Source organism: Anabrus simplex, chromosome 1 (assembly GCF_040414725.1).
Source record: "Anabrus simplex isolate iqAnaSimp1 chromosome 1, ASM4041472v1, whole genome shotgun sequence".
In the NCBI taxonomy this organism is placed as follows: domain Eukaryota; kingdom Metazoa; phylum Arthropoda; class Insecta; order Orthoptera; family Tettigoniidae; genus Anabrus; species Anabrus simplex.
In genome coordinates this window covers 748,698,333-748,716,117 of record NC_090265.1, presented here as the reverse complement: position 1 = coordinate 748,716,117, position 17,785 = coordinate 748,698,333, and the positions used below count along the sequence as shown (strand labels likewise).

The 17,785-nt window shown below is 40.3% G+C and overlaps 1 protein-coding gene across 6 annotated transcripts in view; it reads left to right on the top strand.

The window, feature by feature from the left end:
• how (protein held out wings) overlaps positions 1-17,785 on the top strand; it is a 360,598-nt gene that overhangs the window by 324,713 nt on the left and 18,100 nt on the right. For all 6 annotated transcript variants that reach the window (XM_067136171.2, XM_067136173.2, XM_067136170.2 and 3 more), the window contains exon 5: positions 2,878-2,977. In XM_067136171.2, coding sequence (XP_066992272.1) covers positions 2,878-2,977 — 100 coding nt within the window. The remainder of the gene's footprint in view (positions 1-2,877; positions 2,978-17,785) is intronic.

The following is a 17,785-nucleotide window of genomic DNA, read 5'->3' as shown; positions in this document are numbered from 1 at the left end:
TCATGGATCATTCTCAAGATACTTGAAAACGGAATTTAGCTAACATAATGCAGGATCAGTATTCTCAAACTTCTGTCAGTCTCCTCATGCAGCCACTGCTTCGAATCAAAATATTGTTTCGTTCAGTTGACTTAGGATATACTGTAAAATCACAGTCTTCCAGTAAGATAGGAGGTAATAAAGTCCCTTCACAAGAAATGTGAGTTTCATTGTAATTTTGTAGGTGGAGTGTTTGATATAGATGTTGATTCCCATAGGGAACCTGAAATATTTGTCCCGAATGAGTAAATCTTGGTGGGTGTGCTAAGTACCGACTGATGAGCCCAACTTAGCACACGGGGTCGAAACGCTGGCAACCAGGAATGAGTTAGCCGGAAAATTTATAATATCCAATAACGGACCATTTATATTAGTTGAACATTTGTCAAATGAATTTCATTGAAAGAGATTTGCAAGTGCCATGTATCAACTCCGAAGGTGGTGATAGGTGAGCTTACGCCATGATTTATTTATTTTACTGTAAGGAAATATGGTCATAATGTACAGAAGTGTCATCTTATGTATAATCCAGCCCTGTTATCTTTCAGAGCAAATTACAGTACTCAAAAAGAAAACAATTCAGCTTTTACTGTTCCAAGTTGTCGCCTGTTCTTGAAAATAAATATTCCAACTTCTCTAATTCTCCAGTTGCTTCCATCTGTTCTTTTAATACTTGAATAATTCTTGTAGAGATATTAAACTGCAGGTGTTGAAGGCATTGATACGATAAACCACATGCTGACTGAAGACAACATACTGTTTTTGTGCAATTGTTGCTTTCAGATTTCCTTTTTCATAATAAATAAATCGAGTTGACTAGGGAAAATTGAAAGGAAAGATGGACAGGCCTGTGGGAGGTGATATAGCATTCCGGAGAGGACGGAGAGTGTGATAGCGGTGTGAAGAAAGAGATGTCTATCTAGCATTCAGATCTTCAGGGCATACGAGGACGGTTTGAAAGGTTCTCGGAATCACCGCTAGATGTCAGTGCTAGAGCAACGAGGTTCCCGCGCAATAATCACACATCCTTTGTGAGTGAACACGTGGCGCGTCAGTGCTCTAGCTGCAGGAGTGTGGTAGTGACGACTCTTTGTTGTTGTTCCCGCGTGGTGATTTGTGACAATAGAAAAAAACTGAGATTCGAGCAGTGATTAAATACTTTGTGAAGAAAGGTATGAAAGCAAAGGAAATTCATGCCGACTTTCAGAACACACTGGGGGACTCTGCTCCTTCATTTTCAACTGTTGCCAAGTGGACCAGCGAGTTTAAATTTGGTCGGGAGAGCTTGGATGATGATCCGCGTAGTAGACTGCCAAAAAGTGTTACGACCCCAGAATTTATTGCAAAAGTGCATAAAATGGTCATGGAGGATCGTTGACTGTAGTGCGGGAGATTGCTGAAGCTGTAGGGATGTCTTCTGAATGGGTATATTATATTTTAACCAAAGAATTGGGTATAAAAAAATTATCCGCAAGATGGGTGCTGCGGCTCTTGACATTGGACAATAAACGCACCAGATTGGAAATGTCCGAACAAAGTCTGGCCCCCTTTTCAGTGCAAACAACAAGATTTTTTGCGCCGGTTTGTGACTACAGATGAAACTTGGGTCCACTACTATACCCCAGAGATAAAACAGCAGTCAGAACAGTGGAAACATGCTGATTCACCACCACCAAAGAAAGCAAAGGCAGTGCGTTCAGCCGAAAAGGTCATGGCCTCGGTTTTCTGGGGTGCAAAAGGCATTCTGCTGATAGATTATTTTCCTACTGGCCAAACAATTATGAGGCCATACTATGCAAACCTCCTGGACCAACTACGAGAAAAGATACGCGAAACAAGGCCTGGTTTGGCAAGGAAAAAGGTCATCTTTCATCAGGACAACGCTCTGCCGCACACAAGTGTTATTGCCATGGCAAAACTTCATGAACTGGGGTACGAAATGTTGCCACATCCACGTTATTCACCTGATTTGGCACCATCAGACTTTCATCTATTCCCCAAGCTGAAAATTTTCCTCGGTGGACCGAGATTTTCTACAATGGATGAACTGACAGCCGAATTGGAGAGGTATTTTGCAGGCCTGGAGGAATCTCATTTTCGAGATGGGATCAAGGCATTGGAACATCGCTGGACCAAATGTATTAGTCTACAGGCAGACTATGTTGAAAAATAAAAGCAGTTCCACCGAGGTAAGATACTTAATTCTAGTACATTCCGAGAACATTTCAAAGCACCTACGTAAGAATGAAGTAGCATTCAGGTCTTCTGGGCATAAGAATGAAAAGTCCCGTGGGAGGTGATGTAGCATTCCAGAGAGGACAGATAGCTTTGTGAAGAAAGAGGTGTCTTATCTAGTGTTCAGGTCTGGAGGTAAGAATGAACAGTCCCGTGGGAGTGATTGATGTAGCATTCCGGAGACGACAGGGAAGCTGTGTGAAGAAGGAGGCATCTCTCTAGTGTTCAGGCCTGGGGATAAGAATGAACAGTCATTCAAAGTGTTGCCTCCAGAGACAGGAAAAATCTGATATACAACGGTATGGGAAGTCAGTTGTCCTATTTGTTTCTGTGGTTCATCCATGTGGGTATGTGTTTCTTCTACATTCTCTGAGACTGAGATCATCTTTCCTCTATTCCTTCTTAGGATTGCTTCTATTATGAGGTTTACAAGTAAACATGTTTTCCAATTTAAACTGTACTAACAATATCAAATTAATTCTTCTCGTAATAGCTTATTTCTTTAATACAACTGAAAAGTTGTAAAATGAAAAACAAATTCTTGTGTAGTGTGTGCTCCTGAACAGAGACCTGTCCTGACGGTGGCCCTACCTCTCTTTACAGGCCGACGGTGAAGACGAACTGAAGAAACGACAGTTGATGGAGTTGGCCATTATTAATGGCACTTATCGAGATTCAAGCGTGAAGGCAGTGACTGCTGCAGGTACCTCTAACCTCTATAGTATATACATTAAACAATATAAAATAATGTGCTATGTATGTATGTATGTATGTAATGTATGTATGTATGTATGTATGTATGTATGTATGTATGTATGTATGTACTAGCAGTTACCTGCTATGTTTATGTTCATTTTAATGTATGTCTTTTAATGCATGTGAGGACTTCGTAATTTGATAAAAGTAATCATTCCTCGGCACTGTATTAACAACACATTATCTAAAAATCCTCAAAGTATTAAATCTCACAAAAAAATTTGAGCTTCATTTACTCCAGAAACTCTTTGTAAACAATGTTTGTGGTACTGCCTTTTGGGGCTAAAATGACCAAGCAATATAGAACTGTACATGTTTGAAAAAGTCTTCTCAAGTCAGAAAACACATACGTTTCTTTATTTTTAAAGAAGATTCCAAATATCAATTTTCACATCCATAACATCTTTAGTTTTTGAGATATAAGCATCCTCATAAAATATTAATCAACTCTTTTTTCGATTCTTTCATCCCCGTTAAATGCCTTTTCCAAAAACAAAAATATATGCATACCTGTATTTTTAAAAAAACTTTCATAATACCAAGTTTCATGTCTGTAATATGGTAAGATTTTTACATATACTGTAGATATACTGGTACTCATTTTAAAAATTCACCCGCTTTTTCAATTCTTTTCAGACCCTAAAGTGGATTTTCCGAAAAAGGAAAATACATGTTTCTTTTTTTTTTAAAGAAGAATCAAAATGCCAACTTTCATGTCTGTAACATCTTCGGTTTTTGAGATATTATTCAACTCCCTTTTCACCCAACCCCTTTTAAATTGATTCCTACCACCAAACAAAAAGAAGGCATGTTTCTTTATTTTTAAAGCTGTCACCTTCAGATTTTGAGATATAAGTATCCCCATAAAAATAATTAACTTTTTTTTCACTTCCTTACACACTCCCCCCCCTTAAGTAAATTTTACATACATACATACATACTTATGGTTCATGTTTGTGGGTTACTGTAGTCACGTCCTAGTTCGTGAACCATGGGCAACAGCTGAGTGGCCTAGTAAGTGGTCCTGAGAGTCGGGATACCAGTTGCTATGGAATGGGAGTGGGCATCTCGGACATATTCCGAGTCCTGGCCCTCCTTGTGCTCAGGCGGCTAGGACTATACAATCCACCGGTGGTCCATAACCCGTTAGAGGAGAGATCTTCACTTAGACTATGTGCAAGTAGGGCAGCATCCTGCTTCATGAATCGACTGAGCTCAGAACATTTTAAGCAAGCCTCGGACCTATGGGAATAACGGAGTCCTACTCCCATTTGACAGGCGAGGGACTCCTTGGAAACAACTTGGCGAACGAAATGGAATTCGATGGGGAGCTATCAGTATTAATGGAGCTTATGGAAGAAAGAAAGTAGAAATGGCTGAGTCAGCAAAGAGGATGCATCTGGATGTGCTAGGAGTAAGTGATATTCGGGTAAGGGGAGATAACGAGGAAGAGATAGGAGATTATAAAGTGTACTTGACGGGTGTTAGAAAGGGAAGGGCAGAGTCTGGGGTAGGGCTCTTTATCAGGAATAGCATTGCACGGAACATAGTTTCTGTTAGGCACGTAAATGAGCGAATGATGTGGGTAGATTTGTCAGTTGGAGGAATTAGGACTAGAATTGTGTCCGTGTATTCACCATGTGAGGGTGCAGATGAGGATGAAGTTGACAAGTTTTATGAAGCATTGAGTGACATTGTGGTCAGGGTAAGCAGCAAGGATAGAATAGTGCTAATGGGCGATTTCAATGCGAGAGTTGGGAATAGAACTGAAGGATACGAAAGGGTGATTGGTAAATGTGGGGAAGATATGGAAGCTAATGGGAATGGGAAGCGTTTGCTGGACTTCTGTGCTAGTATGGGTTTAGCTGTTACGAATACATTCTTCAAGCATAAGGCTATTCACCGCTACACATGGGAGGCTAGGGGTACCAGATCCATAATAGACTATATCTTAACAGACTTTGAATTCAGGAAATCTTTTAGGAATGTACGAGTTTTTCGGGGATTTTTCGATGATACAGACCACTATCTGATCTGTAGTGAACTAAGTATCTCTAGGCCTAGGGTAGAGAAAGTGAAATCTGTCTGCAAACGAATAAGGGTAGAAAATCTCCAGGACTAGGAAATTAGGAAAAAGTACATGGATATGATTAGTGAGAAGTTTCGAACAGTAGACTGTAAGCAGGTTCAGGATATAGAAAGTGAATGGGTGGCATACAGCAAGGGAATGCCTAGGAACAACTGTGTGTAAAGATGGGAAAAGGCGAACATCTTGGTGGAATGATGAAGTGAGAGCAGCCTGTAAACGTAAAAAGAAGGCTTATCAGAAATGGCTCCAAACAAGGGCCGAGGCAGACAGGGATTGGTACGTAGCTGAAAGAAACAGAGCGAAACAAATAGTTGTTGAATCCAAAAAGAAGTCATGGGAAGATTTTGGTAATAACCTGGAAAGGCTAGGTCAAGCAGCAGGGAAACCTTTCTGGACAGTAACAAAGAATCTTAGGAAGGGAGGGAAAAAGGAAATGAACAGTGTTTTGAGTAATTCAGGTGAACTCATAATAGATCCCAGGGAATCACTGGAGAGGTGGAGGGAATATTTTGAACATCTTCTCAATGTAAAAGGAAATCATCCTGGTAGTGTTGTGAACAGCGAAGCTCAAGGGGAGGAGGAAAATGATGTTGGTGAAATTATGCTTGAGGAAGTGGAAAGGATGGTAAATAAACTCCATTGTCATAAGGCAGCAGGAATAGACGAAATTAGACCTGAAATGGTGAAGTATAGTGGGAAGGCAGGGATTAAATGGCTTCATAGACTAGTAAAATTAGCGTGGAGTGTTGGTAAGGTACCTTCAGATTGGGCAAAAGCAGTAATTGCACCTATCTATAAGCAAGGGAACAGGAAAGATTGCAACAACTATCGAGGTATCTCACTGATTAGTATATCAGGCAAAGTATTCACTGGCATCTTGGAATGGAGGGTGCGATCAGTTGTTGAAAGGAAGTTGGATGAAAACCAGTATGGTTTCAGACCACAGAGAGGCTGTCAGGATCAGATTTTCAGTATGCGCCAGGTAATTGAAAAATGCTACGAGAGGAATAGGCAGTTGTGTTTATGTTTCGTAGATCTAGAGAAAGCATATGACAGGGTACCGAGGGAAAAGATGTTCGCCATACTGGGGGACTATGGAATTATAGGCAGATTATTAAAAGCAATCAAAGGCATTTATGTTGACAATTGGGCTTCAGTGAGAATTGATGGTAGAATGAGTTCTTGGTTCAGGGTACTTACAGGGGTTAGCACAAGGCTGTAATCTTTCACCTTTGCTGTTTGTAGTTTACATGGATCATCTGCTGAAAGGTATAAAATGGCAGGGAGGGATTCAATTAGGTGGAAATGTAGTAAGCAGTCTGGCCTATGCTGACGACTTGGTCTTAATGGCAGATTGTGCCGAAAGCCTACAGTCTAATATCGTGCAACTTGAAAATAGGTGCAATGAGTATGGTATGAAAATTAGCCTCTCGAAGACTAAATTGATGTCAGTAGGTAAGAAATTCAACAGAATTGAATGTCAGATTGGGGATACAAAGCTAGAACAGGTCGATAATTTCAAGTATTTAGGTTGTGTGTTCTCCCAGGATGGTAATATAGTAAGTGAGATTGAATCAAGGTGCCGTAAAGCTAATGCAGTGAGCTCGCAGCTGCGATCGACTGTAATCTGTAAGAAGGAAGTCGGCTCCCAGACGAAACTATCTTTACATCGGCAGACCAACTTTGCTTTACGGGAGTGAAAGCTGGGTGGACTCAGGATATCTTATTCATAAGTTAGAAGTAACAGACATGAAAGTAGCAAGAATGATTGTTGGTACAAACAGGTGCGAACAATGGCAGGAGGGTACTCAGAATGATGAGATAAAGGCTAATTTAGGAATGAACTCGATGGATGAAGCTGTACGCATAAACCGGCTTTAGTGGTGGGGTCATGTGAGGCGAATTGAGGAGGATAGGTTACCTAGGAGAATAATGGACTCTGCTATGGAGGGTAAGAGAAGTAGAGGTAGACCAAGACGACGATGGTTAGACTCGGTTTCTAACGATTTAAAGATAAGAGGTATAGAACTAAATGAGGCCACAACACTAGTTGCAAATCGACGATTGTGGCGACGTTTAGTAAATTCACAGAGGCTTGCAGTTTGTTTGTAACTAGTGCTGTGGCCTCATTTAGTTATATACCTCTTATCTTTAAAGTGTTAGAAACTGAGTCCAACCATCGTCGTCTTGGTCTACCTCTACCTCTCTTATCCTCCATAACAGAGTCCATTATTCTCCATTTCCTCCATTCGCCTCACATAACTCCACCACCGAAACCGGTTTATGCGTACAGCTTCATCCATCGAGTTCATTCCTAAATTAGCCTTTATCTCCTCATTCCAATTACCCTCCTGCCATTGTTCCCACCTGTATGTACCAGCACTCACTCTCGCTACTTTCATTTCTGTTACTTCTAACTTGTGAATAAGATATTCTGAGTCAACCCAGCTTTCGCTCCCGTAAAGCAAAGTGGGTCTGAAAACAGACCAATGTAGAGATAGTTTCGTCTGGGAGCTGACTTCCTTCTTATACAATACTGCTGATCGCAACTTCAAGCTCACTGCATTAGCTTTACTACACCTTGATTCAATCTCACTTACTATATTACCATCCTGGGAGAACATACAACCTAAGTACTTGAAATTATTGACCAGTGCTAGCTTTGTATCGCCAAACTGACATTCAATTCTGTTGAATTTCTTACCTACTGACATCAATTTAGTCTTCGAAAGGCTAATTTTCATACCATACTCATTGAACCTGTTTTCAAGTTCCAAGATATTAGACTGCAGGCTTTCGGCACAATCTGCCATTAAGACCAAGTAAGCATAGGCCAGACTGCTTACTACATTTCCACCTCACTGAATCCCTCCCTGCCACTTTATACCATTCAGCAGATTATCCATGTAAACTACAAACAGCAAAGGTGAAAGATTACAGCCTTGTCTAACCCCTGTAAGTACCCTGAACCAAGAACTAATTCTACCATCAATTCTCACTGAAGCCCAATTGTCAACATAAATGCCTTTGATTGATTTTTAAAATCTACCTTTAATTCCATAGTCTCCCAGTTTGGCGAACATCTTTTCCCTTGGTACCCTGTCATATGCTTTCTCTAGATCTACGAAACGTAAACACAACTGCCTATTCCACTCATAGCACTTTTCAATTACCAGGCGCATACTGAAAATCTGACCTAACAGCCTCTCTGTGGTCTGAAACCACACTGGTTTTCATCCAACTTTCTCTCAACCACTGATCGCACCCTCCCTTCAAAGGTGCCAGTGAATACTTTGGCTGTTATACTAATCAATGAGATACCTCAATAGTTGTTGCAATCCTTCCTGTTCCGTTGCTTATAGATAGGTGCAATTACTGCTTTTGTCCAGTCTGAAGGTACCTTACCAACACTCCATGCTTATCTTACTACTCTATGAAGCCATTTCATCCCTGCCTTTCCACTATACTTCACCATTTCAGGTCTAATATCATCTATTCCTGCTGCTTATGATAATGGAGTTTATTTACCATTCTTTCCACTTCCTCAAGCATAATTTCACCATCATTTTCCTCCTCCCCATGAGCTTGGCTGTTTGCAACACCACCAGGAAGATTTCCTTTTATGTTGAGAGGATGTTCAAAATATTCCCTCCACCTATCCAGTGATTCCCTGGGATCTATTAGTTCACCTGAATTACTCAAAACACTGTTCATCTCCTTTTTCCCTCCCTTCCTAAGATTCTTTATTACTGTCCAGAAATGTTTCCCTGCTGCTTTCCAGGTTATTACCAAAATCTTCCTACGACTTCTTTTTGGATTAACAATTATTTGTTTTGCTCTGTTTCTTTCATCTACGTACAAATCTCTGTCTGCCTCGGCCCTTGTTTGGAGCCATTCTTCTTCTTCTTCTTCTTCTTGCGTTACGGCCTCTGTAGGACCACGGACAGCTCCTTCACGGATTGCATTTTCTTCTTCTCCTCCCAGAACCTCTTCATCCTTTCTCTTCTTCTCTCCCGCTCTTCTTCCGAGATATTCAGTATCCTCTTCTCTTGTCTACTCCACTGGTGACTCTCAATCCTTTTCCTGTATCCATCCCTATCATTGATCTCTGGCATATTAGTCGGTATGTACTTGCTTTTCCAATTTTCCTTTTCTTCCACCTTGATCCCCAATTCTGACCAATCTTTCCGGAGTTCAACTACCCACTTGGTTCCTGTCTTTCCTCGTGTCCTCGCTGTTGTTTCCCATACTCTTTTCGTCATTCTATCCATATTCATCCTGATTACATGTCCCGCAAACCGTGCTCTTTTCAGTCTGATTTCTTCTGAGATTGTCCTCATGTTCCGGTATAGTTCTTCCCTGGGTCTCCTCATCCATCTCTCACCTCCTCTCTTAGGGCCTAGTATTTTCCTCAATATTTTTCTCTCTTCTTTCTCTAGTTGTTCCGCACCATTTCTTCCTAGTGCTATTGTCTCAGCAGCATATAATACAGCATTTCTCACCGTTGCCTTGTAATGTCTGATCTTTGCGTCTGTAGATATATTCTTTTTATTGTATATATCTCTGGTCATACAGAAGGCTGATCGCATCTTCTTTATCCTCTCTGTTATTCCCTCATTACTCCTATTCCTTCCTGTTATAAATTCTCCTAGGTACTTGAATTTGTCCACCTTTTGTACGGTGCCTTCCGGTGTTGTCCAATCCTCAGTGGTATTCAATGTCTTTGTCTTGTTGTAGGCGATCCTCAGTCCTACCCTTCCGGCTATATTGCTTAAGTTGTTGAGTTGTGTCTTTGCATCTTCTTCTGTCTCACTTACTATAGCTATGTCGTCCGCAAAGGCCATTTCTGATAAACCTTCATTTTACGTTTACAAGCTGCTTTCATTTCATCATTCCACCAAGATGTTTGCCTTTTCCCATCTTTACATACAGTTGTTCCTATGCATTACTTTGCTGTTTCTACTACAGCATCCCTGTATGCCACCCATTCTCTTTCTATATCCTGAACCTGCTTACTGTCTACTGTTCGAAACTTCTCACTAATCATATCCATGTACTTCTGTCTAGTTTCCTCGTCCTGAAGATTTTCTACCCTTATTCGTTTGCAGACAGATTTCACTTTCTCTACCCAATGCCTAGAGATACTTAGTTCACTACAGATCAGATAGTGGTTTGTATCATCAAAAAATCCCCAGAAACCTCTTATATTCCTAACAGATTTCCTGAATTCGAAGTCTGTTAAGATATAGTCTATTATGGATCTGGTATCCCTAGCTTCCCATGTGTAGCGGTGAATAGCCTTATGCTTGAAGAATGTATTCGTAACTGCTAAACCCATACTAGCACAGAAGTCCAGCAATCGCTTCCCATTCCCATTAGCTTCCGTATCTTCCCCACATTTACCAATCACCCTTTCGTATCCTTCAGTTCTATTTCCAGCTCTCGCATTGAAATCACCCATTAGCACTATTCTATCCTTGCTGTTGACCCTGACCATGATGTCACTCAATGCTTCATAAAACTTGTCAACTTCATCCTCATCTGCACCCTCACATGGTGAATACACTGAAACAATTCTCGTCCTAATTCCTCCAACTGACAAGTGTACCCACATCATTCGCTCGTTTACATGCCTAACAGAAACTATGTTGCGTGCAATGGTATTCCTGATAAACAGCCCTACCCCATACTCTGCCCTTCCCTTTCTAATACCCGTCAAGTACACTTTATAATCTCCTATCTCCTCCTCATTATCTCCCCATACCCGAATATCACTTAACTCCTAGCACATCCAGATGCATCCTCTTTGCTGACTCAGCCAGTTCTACTTTCTTTCTTCCAAAATCCCCATTAATATTGATAGCTCCCCATCGAATTCCATTTCGTTCGCCAAGTTGTTTCCAAAGAGTCGCTCGCCTGTCAAATGGGAGTGGGTAAATTCATGAAACGGGATGTTACCCTACTTGCACATAGTCCAAGTGAGGATCTCTCCTCTAATGGATTATGGACCACCTGTGGATTGTATAGTCCTAGCTGCCTGAGCACAAGGAGGGCCATGGCTCAGAATATGTCCGAGATGCCCACTCTCATTCCATAGCAACTGGTATCCTGACTCTCAGGACAACTTACTAGGCCCCTCAGTTGTTGCCCATGGTTCACGAACTAGGACGTGACTACATAACCCACACCATAAACCATAGTAAATTTTCCAAAAACAAAAAGAATACGTGTTTCTTTATTAATAAAGGAGCTTTTAAATACAAATTATCACAACTGTAACATCTTCATTTTTTGAGATATATTTTGTATCCATCTCTTGGCACAGGCCAGAGCAAAGTGTAGCTTCCACTGAAGTCCCAGTCTCATCCATGGCTGTGACAATATGGAAGCTGCTGGGGTACGGGTGGTGCTGATTAATGACACTCGGAGCACAAATAGTGTCTGAGTGTTATGAAAGGTGTTGCTCATAGGGTCAGTCGTGCTGCAGTGGCACATTCTGGCCCAGTGAGGAAAGCAATGGCAAACTACCTCACTCTTCATCTTGCCTAGTACGCCTCATTTGGGCTCTGCCATTGGTTTCCATATAACTGCATAGCCTTTGGTGGTGCTATTTGAGGATCCAACCAGCCTCTGGGCTGATGACCTAACAGACACAGACATGTGTCTTAATAAACGGAATTCAACTCCTTTTCACCTCCACCCCCCAAGTTGTTCTCCCAAAAATGTGTGTTTCTTTATTTTTAAAGGAGATTCCGAATATCAATTTTCACGTCTGTGACAACTTCAGTTTTTATTAGTTATAATTATCTTCATTAAATAATTCAATTAATTTTTCAATTCTTTCACACACTCTCTCTCTCTCTCTCTCTCTCGATGTTGGTGGTCAAGCTCACTGAGTAATTGTGAATTTGGAGTTCATTATTACACTCGTGACTATAGTGAATCTGTTCTGTAATGATATACACAAGCAAATGCAGACATATGCCATAAATCAATAAATACAGAAAGGCACAGGTCTGCTGCAAAATGGTACCATTATAAAGTCAAGAATACCAGTGTAACACTATGCTACTCTTGTGTTAGGTTAATTCCTTCAATTTCACCTTGTCATAGATAGGTAAGGGTTATTCTGCCCAAAGGCAGGTCCGAACCTCAGCAGAGGTGTGCCTGAGCCGGAGTTTACGTACGGTAGGGTGGCCAGCTCCTTTCCGCTCCTCCATTCCCTTACCCACCACCAACAGCGCGTGGCAATCCTTCAAATCTTGACCACACCCAATGTTGTTTAACTTCGGAGATCTCACAGGATCTGGTGTTTCAATACGGCTATGGCCATTGGCTTGCCATAGAAACAAGATTAAAATTAATTCTGAACTGCACTAATTTGGCAACGATTCCTGTATCATTGCGGGCCACACCTTCAGTTCCTTGTACGTACTTTCTATAGCGTTCTGAAGTGAACTTTGTAGAGAAGATGACATTGTTTCAGGTTTTCCTTGTTTCTTAGACATCATAATGAAAAAATCTAAAAGGAATTCAACGAAATTAGACTATTATTATGAAACTGTTCCATTCGTGATCTTATATCAACTACATTACAACTGTGCTATTATAATACACATCATCGTCATCATCATCATCATTATCATCATAGAGCAGGTCCAGTCATGGCTGTGACTCTGTCTTGTGCCATAGTCTTTCTTTCCTTTCCTAATGCTATCTAATAGCTTCCCCTTCCAATTGTAACTACTGCAAGCTTTTGAAATACTGAACAGATTAAACGTTGACTCAACTAAGTGAAAATAACAAGGATAATGGGCGCCACCTGCAAAACAATTGAAGGAATATTTAATTGTGTAGAGCAACGAGCCACTCTCTCTCTCAAGGCGACGGTCATCAGGCTGACGAGGCTCCAGACTTGCTTTGTAACCTTACCTGTTTGCTATATAACCCCTGAAATTAAATTTGGGTAACATGCCAGGTTCAGCCTCACTCCACTGACAAAAGACTCACTTAAAGTTTGATTCTATGACTTTACTCTCAGAATAAGAACTAATATGTGACAAACACCAAAAAATAAACACTTATGCAACCCACTTAGTGCTTGCTGTTTACATAGAGCTAATATACACAATACCACCCAACAAAATCATCTCTTCACGAGATTTACTCGTTTGCCGTCTTACAAAGGCAAATTACACATCATTAAAATCTTCAATAAACATAGAACATCATTATACTTTTAACATACCTCCAGGTAAGAGCCCCTTCGCACTCCACTGTTACCGTGAATTCTAATCTGGTAGAGAAAAGTACGACGACTATTTCTCTACATATGGATGCAACCTTCTTAAGACGAGCATCCCTAACCTTATTTACACTTCTTCGTCGACGTCTTGAATTCTTTCCAATTGCTGGCTGGACAGAAAGTGTTACATCTCCAGAGGCAAGCAAATAGCAAAATTCTTCATCAACTGAAGCTGCATACTCGGGTGACAAGTTCCAAACAAACACTTTCTTTTACAGAGAGTCCACTGCAAAGCCGGTAAGTCGTTGAGATTATACCATGTTCACTCCGTAACAGATACTCCCAACAATAGCAGATCGTATAGCAAACTGCGCAAATACGTCGCTCCCGCAGACCAGTACAAATGAGAAACACACAGTATCAGCATCAGAGTCAGAAACACAATGAGAATCAGAAATAACTCGCCGCACACGCGTACACACTTATATATGCTTGCTCCACGTGGTAATAGCGTCCTGAAAAGTTTAGTGGTAGCAACGCTCACACCGGCACTTCTTCCCGCGTCACTCTGTCAACACAAACCTCGCTCAAAACAAAGCCCTCGCATTGGCTATCGAGTATATGATGTGACATAGACCGTCCACTCATGTATGTCCACATTGATTAATTCCAATTCTTCAACCGATACAACCTGCCGTACCCCGTGTTTTCAAGCCACCTGTTGCAACACATCCAACTGACTTCAACCGTCCTTCCCGATATAGTCGCAGTTTTCCCGGTTGCACAATCCTTACGGCTAGGCCATATTTACAGACTGTTACCCAAACGGAAATTTATACAAAATATAATGATGAACATATGCAATATTCCCTAACTATACATTCTTCTTATAATATTACGTTTTTACATGGTAAATAAACAAAATTACATGATTTTAACCTAACAAACTATATACGAAAATTTCCTAACCTAAAAACTCGGGGATCGTACATACGTACGGTTACACAATGTAGCTGTCACTGCCATATTATAAGTGATGATGATGATGATGATGATGATGATGATGATGATGATGATGATGATGATGATGATGATGGTTGTTGTTGTTGTTGTTGTTTAAAGGGGCCTAACATCTAGGTCATCGGCCCCAAATGAAACTAAATGAGATGAAATGTAATGACAATTCAAAAGTTCATCATCATCCACTGATCAGAATAAAAAATGCGTTGATGAAGAATGAATGGATGGAAATGAATTTAAAACAATCAGTGGGTCCAGTCCAGGAACTAGCATAAACAACAGTATTCCTGACCAAGGGACTGCTTCTAAAGACAATCCTGGATCAAGGATGCTTCCTGTCTAAAGGGGTCCAAAATCCAGGTCAGCGGCCCCTCATAATGGTACTTATCGCTAGTAAAGTAGAACCATAGTTTTTGTCATGTTGTACTAATCAAAAGTAGCGTAGACTCACAGCGTTCCATACATTATGGTTCTACTCACAAGTATTGTACTTCGCACAGGTAACGCAGACCTATGGTGTTTCTTACATAATGGCACCACTCATAAGCAATGCAACTCCATGGTGTTCTTCACCTAGGTGTACTAATCACAGGCGCCGTTATTCCCATGGTGCTCCTCATAGAGTGGGTACTGATCACAGGCAACGCAAACCCCCGGTGTTGCTGATATAGTGGTACTAATCACAGGCAATGCCCAGACCTGTGGTGTTTCCCACAATGGTACAAATCCCGGGTACTGGAAAACCCATACAGACTCCCCTTCTGTTGCTACTAATCACAAAACTATTGACTGCCTAATATAATGGTACTACAGTACTCGCAGGTAAAGGCAACCCATGGCGTTCCTCGCGTGATGGTACTAATCACAAGTAGATAGTTTCATGGTTCCAATACAATCATCCCTTGGTCGCCCCGTTTAGTTGCCTCTTACAACAGGCAGAGATACCGTGGGTGTATTCTTCATCTGTGGTCCCCATCCACTGGGGATATATCATAAGTGAACCAAATGCATTCAATTAATATATACAAGCAAGTCAAGAGTGCAGAAATACTTTGTTTTGTAAATTAAGGGACTGTTAGGAACCAGAGGTCTGCGGTGATTAGTTTCGGTGCTATGGGTGTTTTACGATTTCAGATCGCCTGTCAACCTCCCAGGCGCTTGAGTGTAAACGTGACACACTGCTTGCTTTTGGTTTAGATTTTAGGTGCAGACAGTGTAAAAGAGTAATCATAACTATTGGCGGTATGTAATTATCTTGCAAGTCACAAAAAGAAATGACCACGTAATGCCAACATGATATCAAAGTAGGGGATGGAAGCTCAGATTGGTTTGAAACCAAAACAGGAGTCCAGCAAGGAAGTGACTTGTCATCACTCCTGTTCATCATTGTCATGGATTGGATCATAAAATCCATCAAAGAACATTGCAAAGAGCCTAACACTCTAATATTTGCAGATGATGTTCTGATCTGGAGAGAAAATGAAGCAGAAGTACAGGAGAAACCAAATCTTTGGAATGGCAAGTTTAAAGTTTAGTAACATAATACTGTATCCTGTTCCATCAGTGTAAGTTGTTCCAGAAATATGATGTTCCACTGGAGACTCTAAGACGAAAGTAACTGTCTGAGCGAAACCAAGCGGAGGGTAGGAGTTTCTGATTGGTTAACGGATATTAGGAAGCATAGCAGCTCGCTTTAAGGGTGCACTCCTGAGCAGGCGCGGGCGAATATTTTGTAACACTTTAGAGGCAGTACTGATATTCCTACCCTGTTACCTGCTGACTGGTTACAGATATTCTTTAGTTATTCGAAGTGCTTTGTATTAGGCTTACAGGTGGTGATGCATACAGAAGCGTAGTTCTCGAAACTGTTAAGCGTGGTCTTCCCACTTCGCATCTCATGTTTCTTGCCGTATTATGGGCAGAGAGCTAAAGACCCGATACGATTGATGTGGACAAAAACTCAATTACAGGGAAACGGTTTCTTAGAAACACGTTGTAAGAAGGTACCAAATAATAATAATAATAATAATAATAATAATAATAATAATAATAATAATAATAATAATAATAATAATAATAATAATAATAATAATAATAACAATAACAATAACAATTGTACCGGAGGTACACCCGCCCCATGCATTTAAAACTAGTCCCTTGATGAAGGCCATCTAAATCAGGAAATTTTAAAACTCATTTTGGAAATACTGTGAACATTTCTCAACAGATGTTGCTACTATCAACTTATGTTGCACTCTCTGGGGTGAACTATTAAAATTCAAGATAAATTTTATGTGTTAAGGTTTCCTAGACTGGAATGTTAAATGTCTGTTTTTGATGTTCAAAAGTTATCGACATTTCTGTCTCTATAAATAACACTAGTATGTTTTTATTATTCTCCCATCTATTCAATACAATACAATCTTAAAAGTTAGGACTTTGTCCTTATCAAAATGTTAACATAAAAATTAATACATTGGATGGTACATGTTTCACCTATCAGTGGTAGGCATCATCAGCCATTTTTACATTATGAATAGATCAGGTACCTGATGGGGAATGACTTATGAATACTGTTAAAACCTTCGTCTTGTAAAATAAATTAGAGAACGTTAAACAACTATTACAATATAAAATGTGGTATACTATTACTTAACAATACTTGTGTTAATATTTGAGTCTAAAAATATACAACATTGATATTAAAAGATGTTACAATAAAGATAAAAATCAGAAAGTACATTCCATATAATTGTCAAATGACGTGTTGAAAACTTGAGGAAAGTTGAGCATTGGTAATGGTCGTTGGTTCTTGAAGTTCATAAGTATTGATTTTCATTTATATGCTTATAAATTTGAAGAATTTTCATATGGCCTGGTTAACATAAAATTAATACATTGGATGGTACATGTTTCGCCTATCAGTAGTAGGCATCATCAGCCATTGATAAATGAAAATCAATACTTATTAACTTCAAGAACCGACGACCATTACCAATGCTCAACTTTCCTCAAGTTTTTAACACGTCATCTGACAATTATATGGAATGTACTTTCTGATTTTTATCTTTATTGTAACATCTTTTAACCCCTCAGCGTCGCAGCCGTTTAAAGAGCTTCCTACCCCGCGGCCGGATGAGATTTCAACTACGCGCGACTGAAATACATTGATTCACTTACAACGTTACTACAATTATAAGAGTAGCCCGATATTCACGAAACTTGGAATTCCTTATGACAGAACTAAGTACGTGCAGATAATTACATAATTGTTTCACATTTCCTTAGTAATTTAGTTCCGAGTGATAGAGTTCGAAGCACTCTTCGAGACAGGGACCCAAGTCACACTCCTGGCAGCAGTACACTGATGTCTTCTTTTCGTCGTGTTTTTAACACACGAT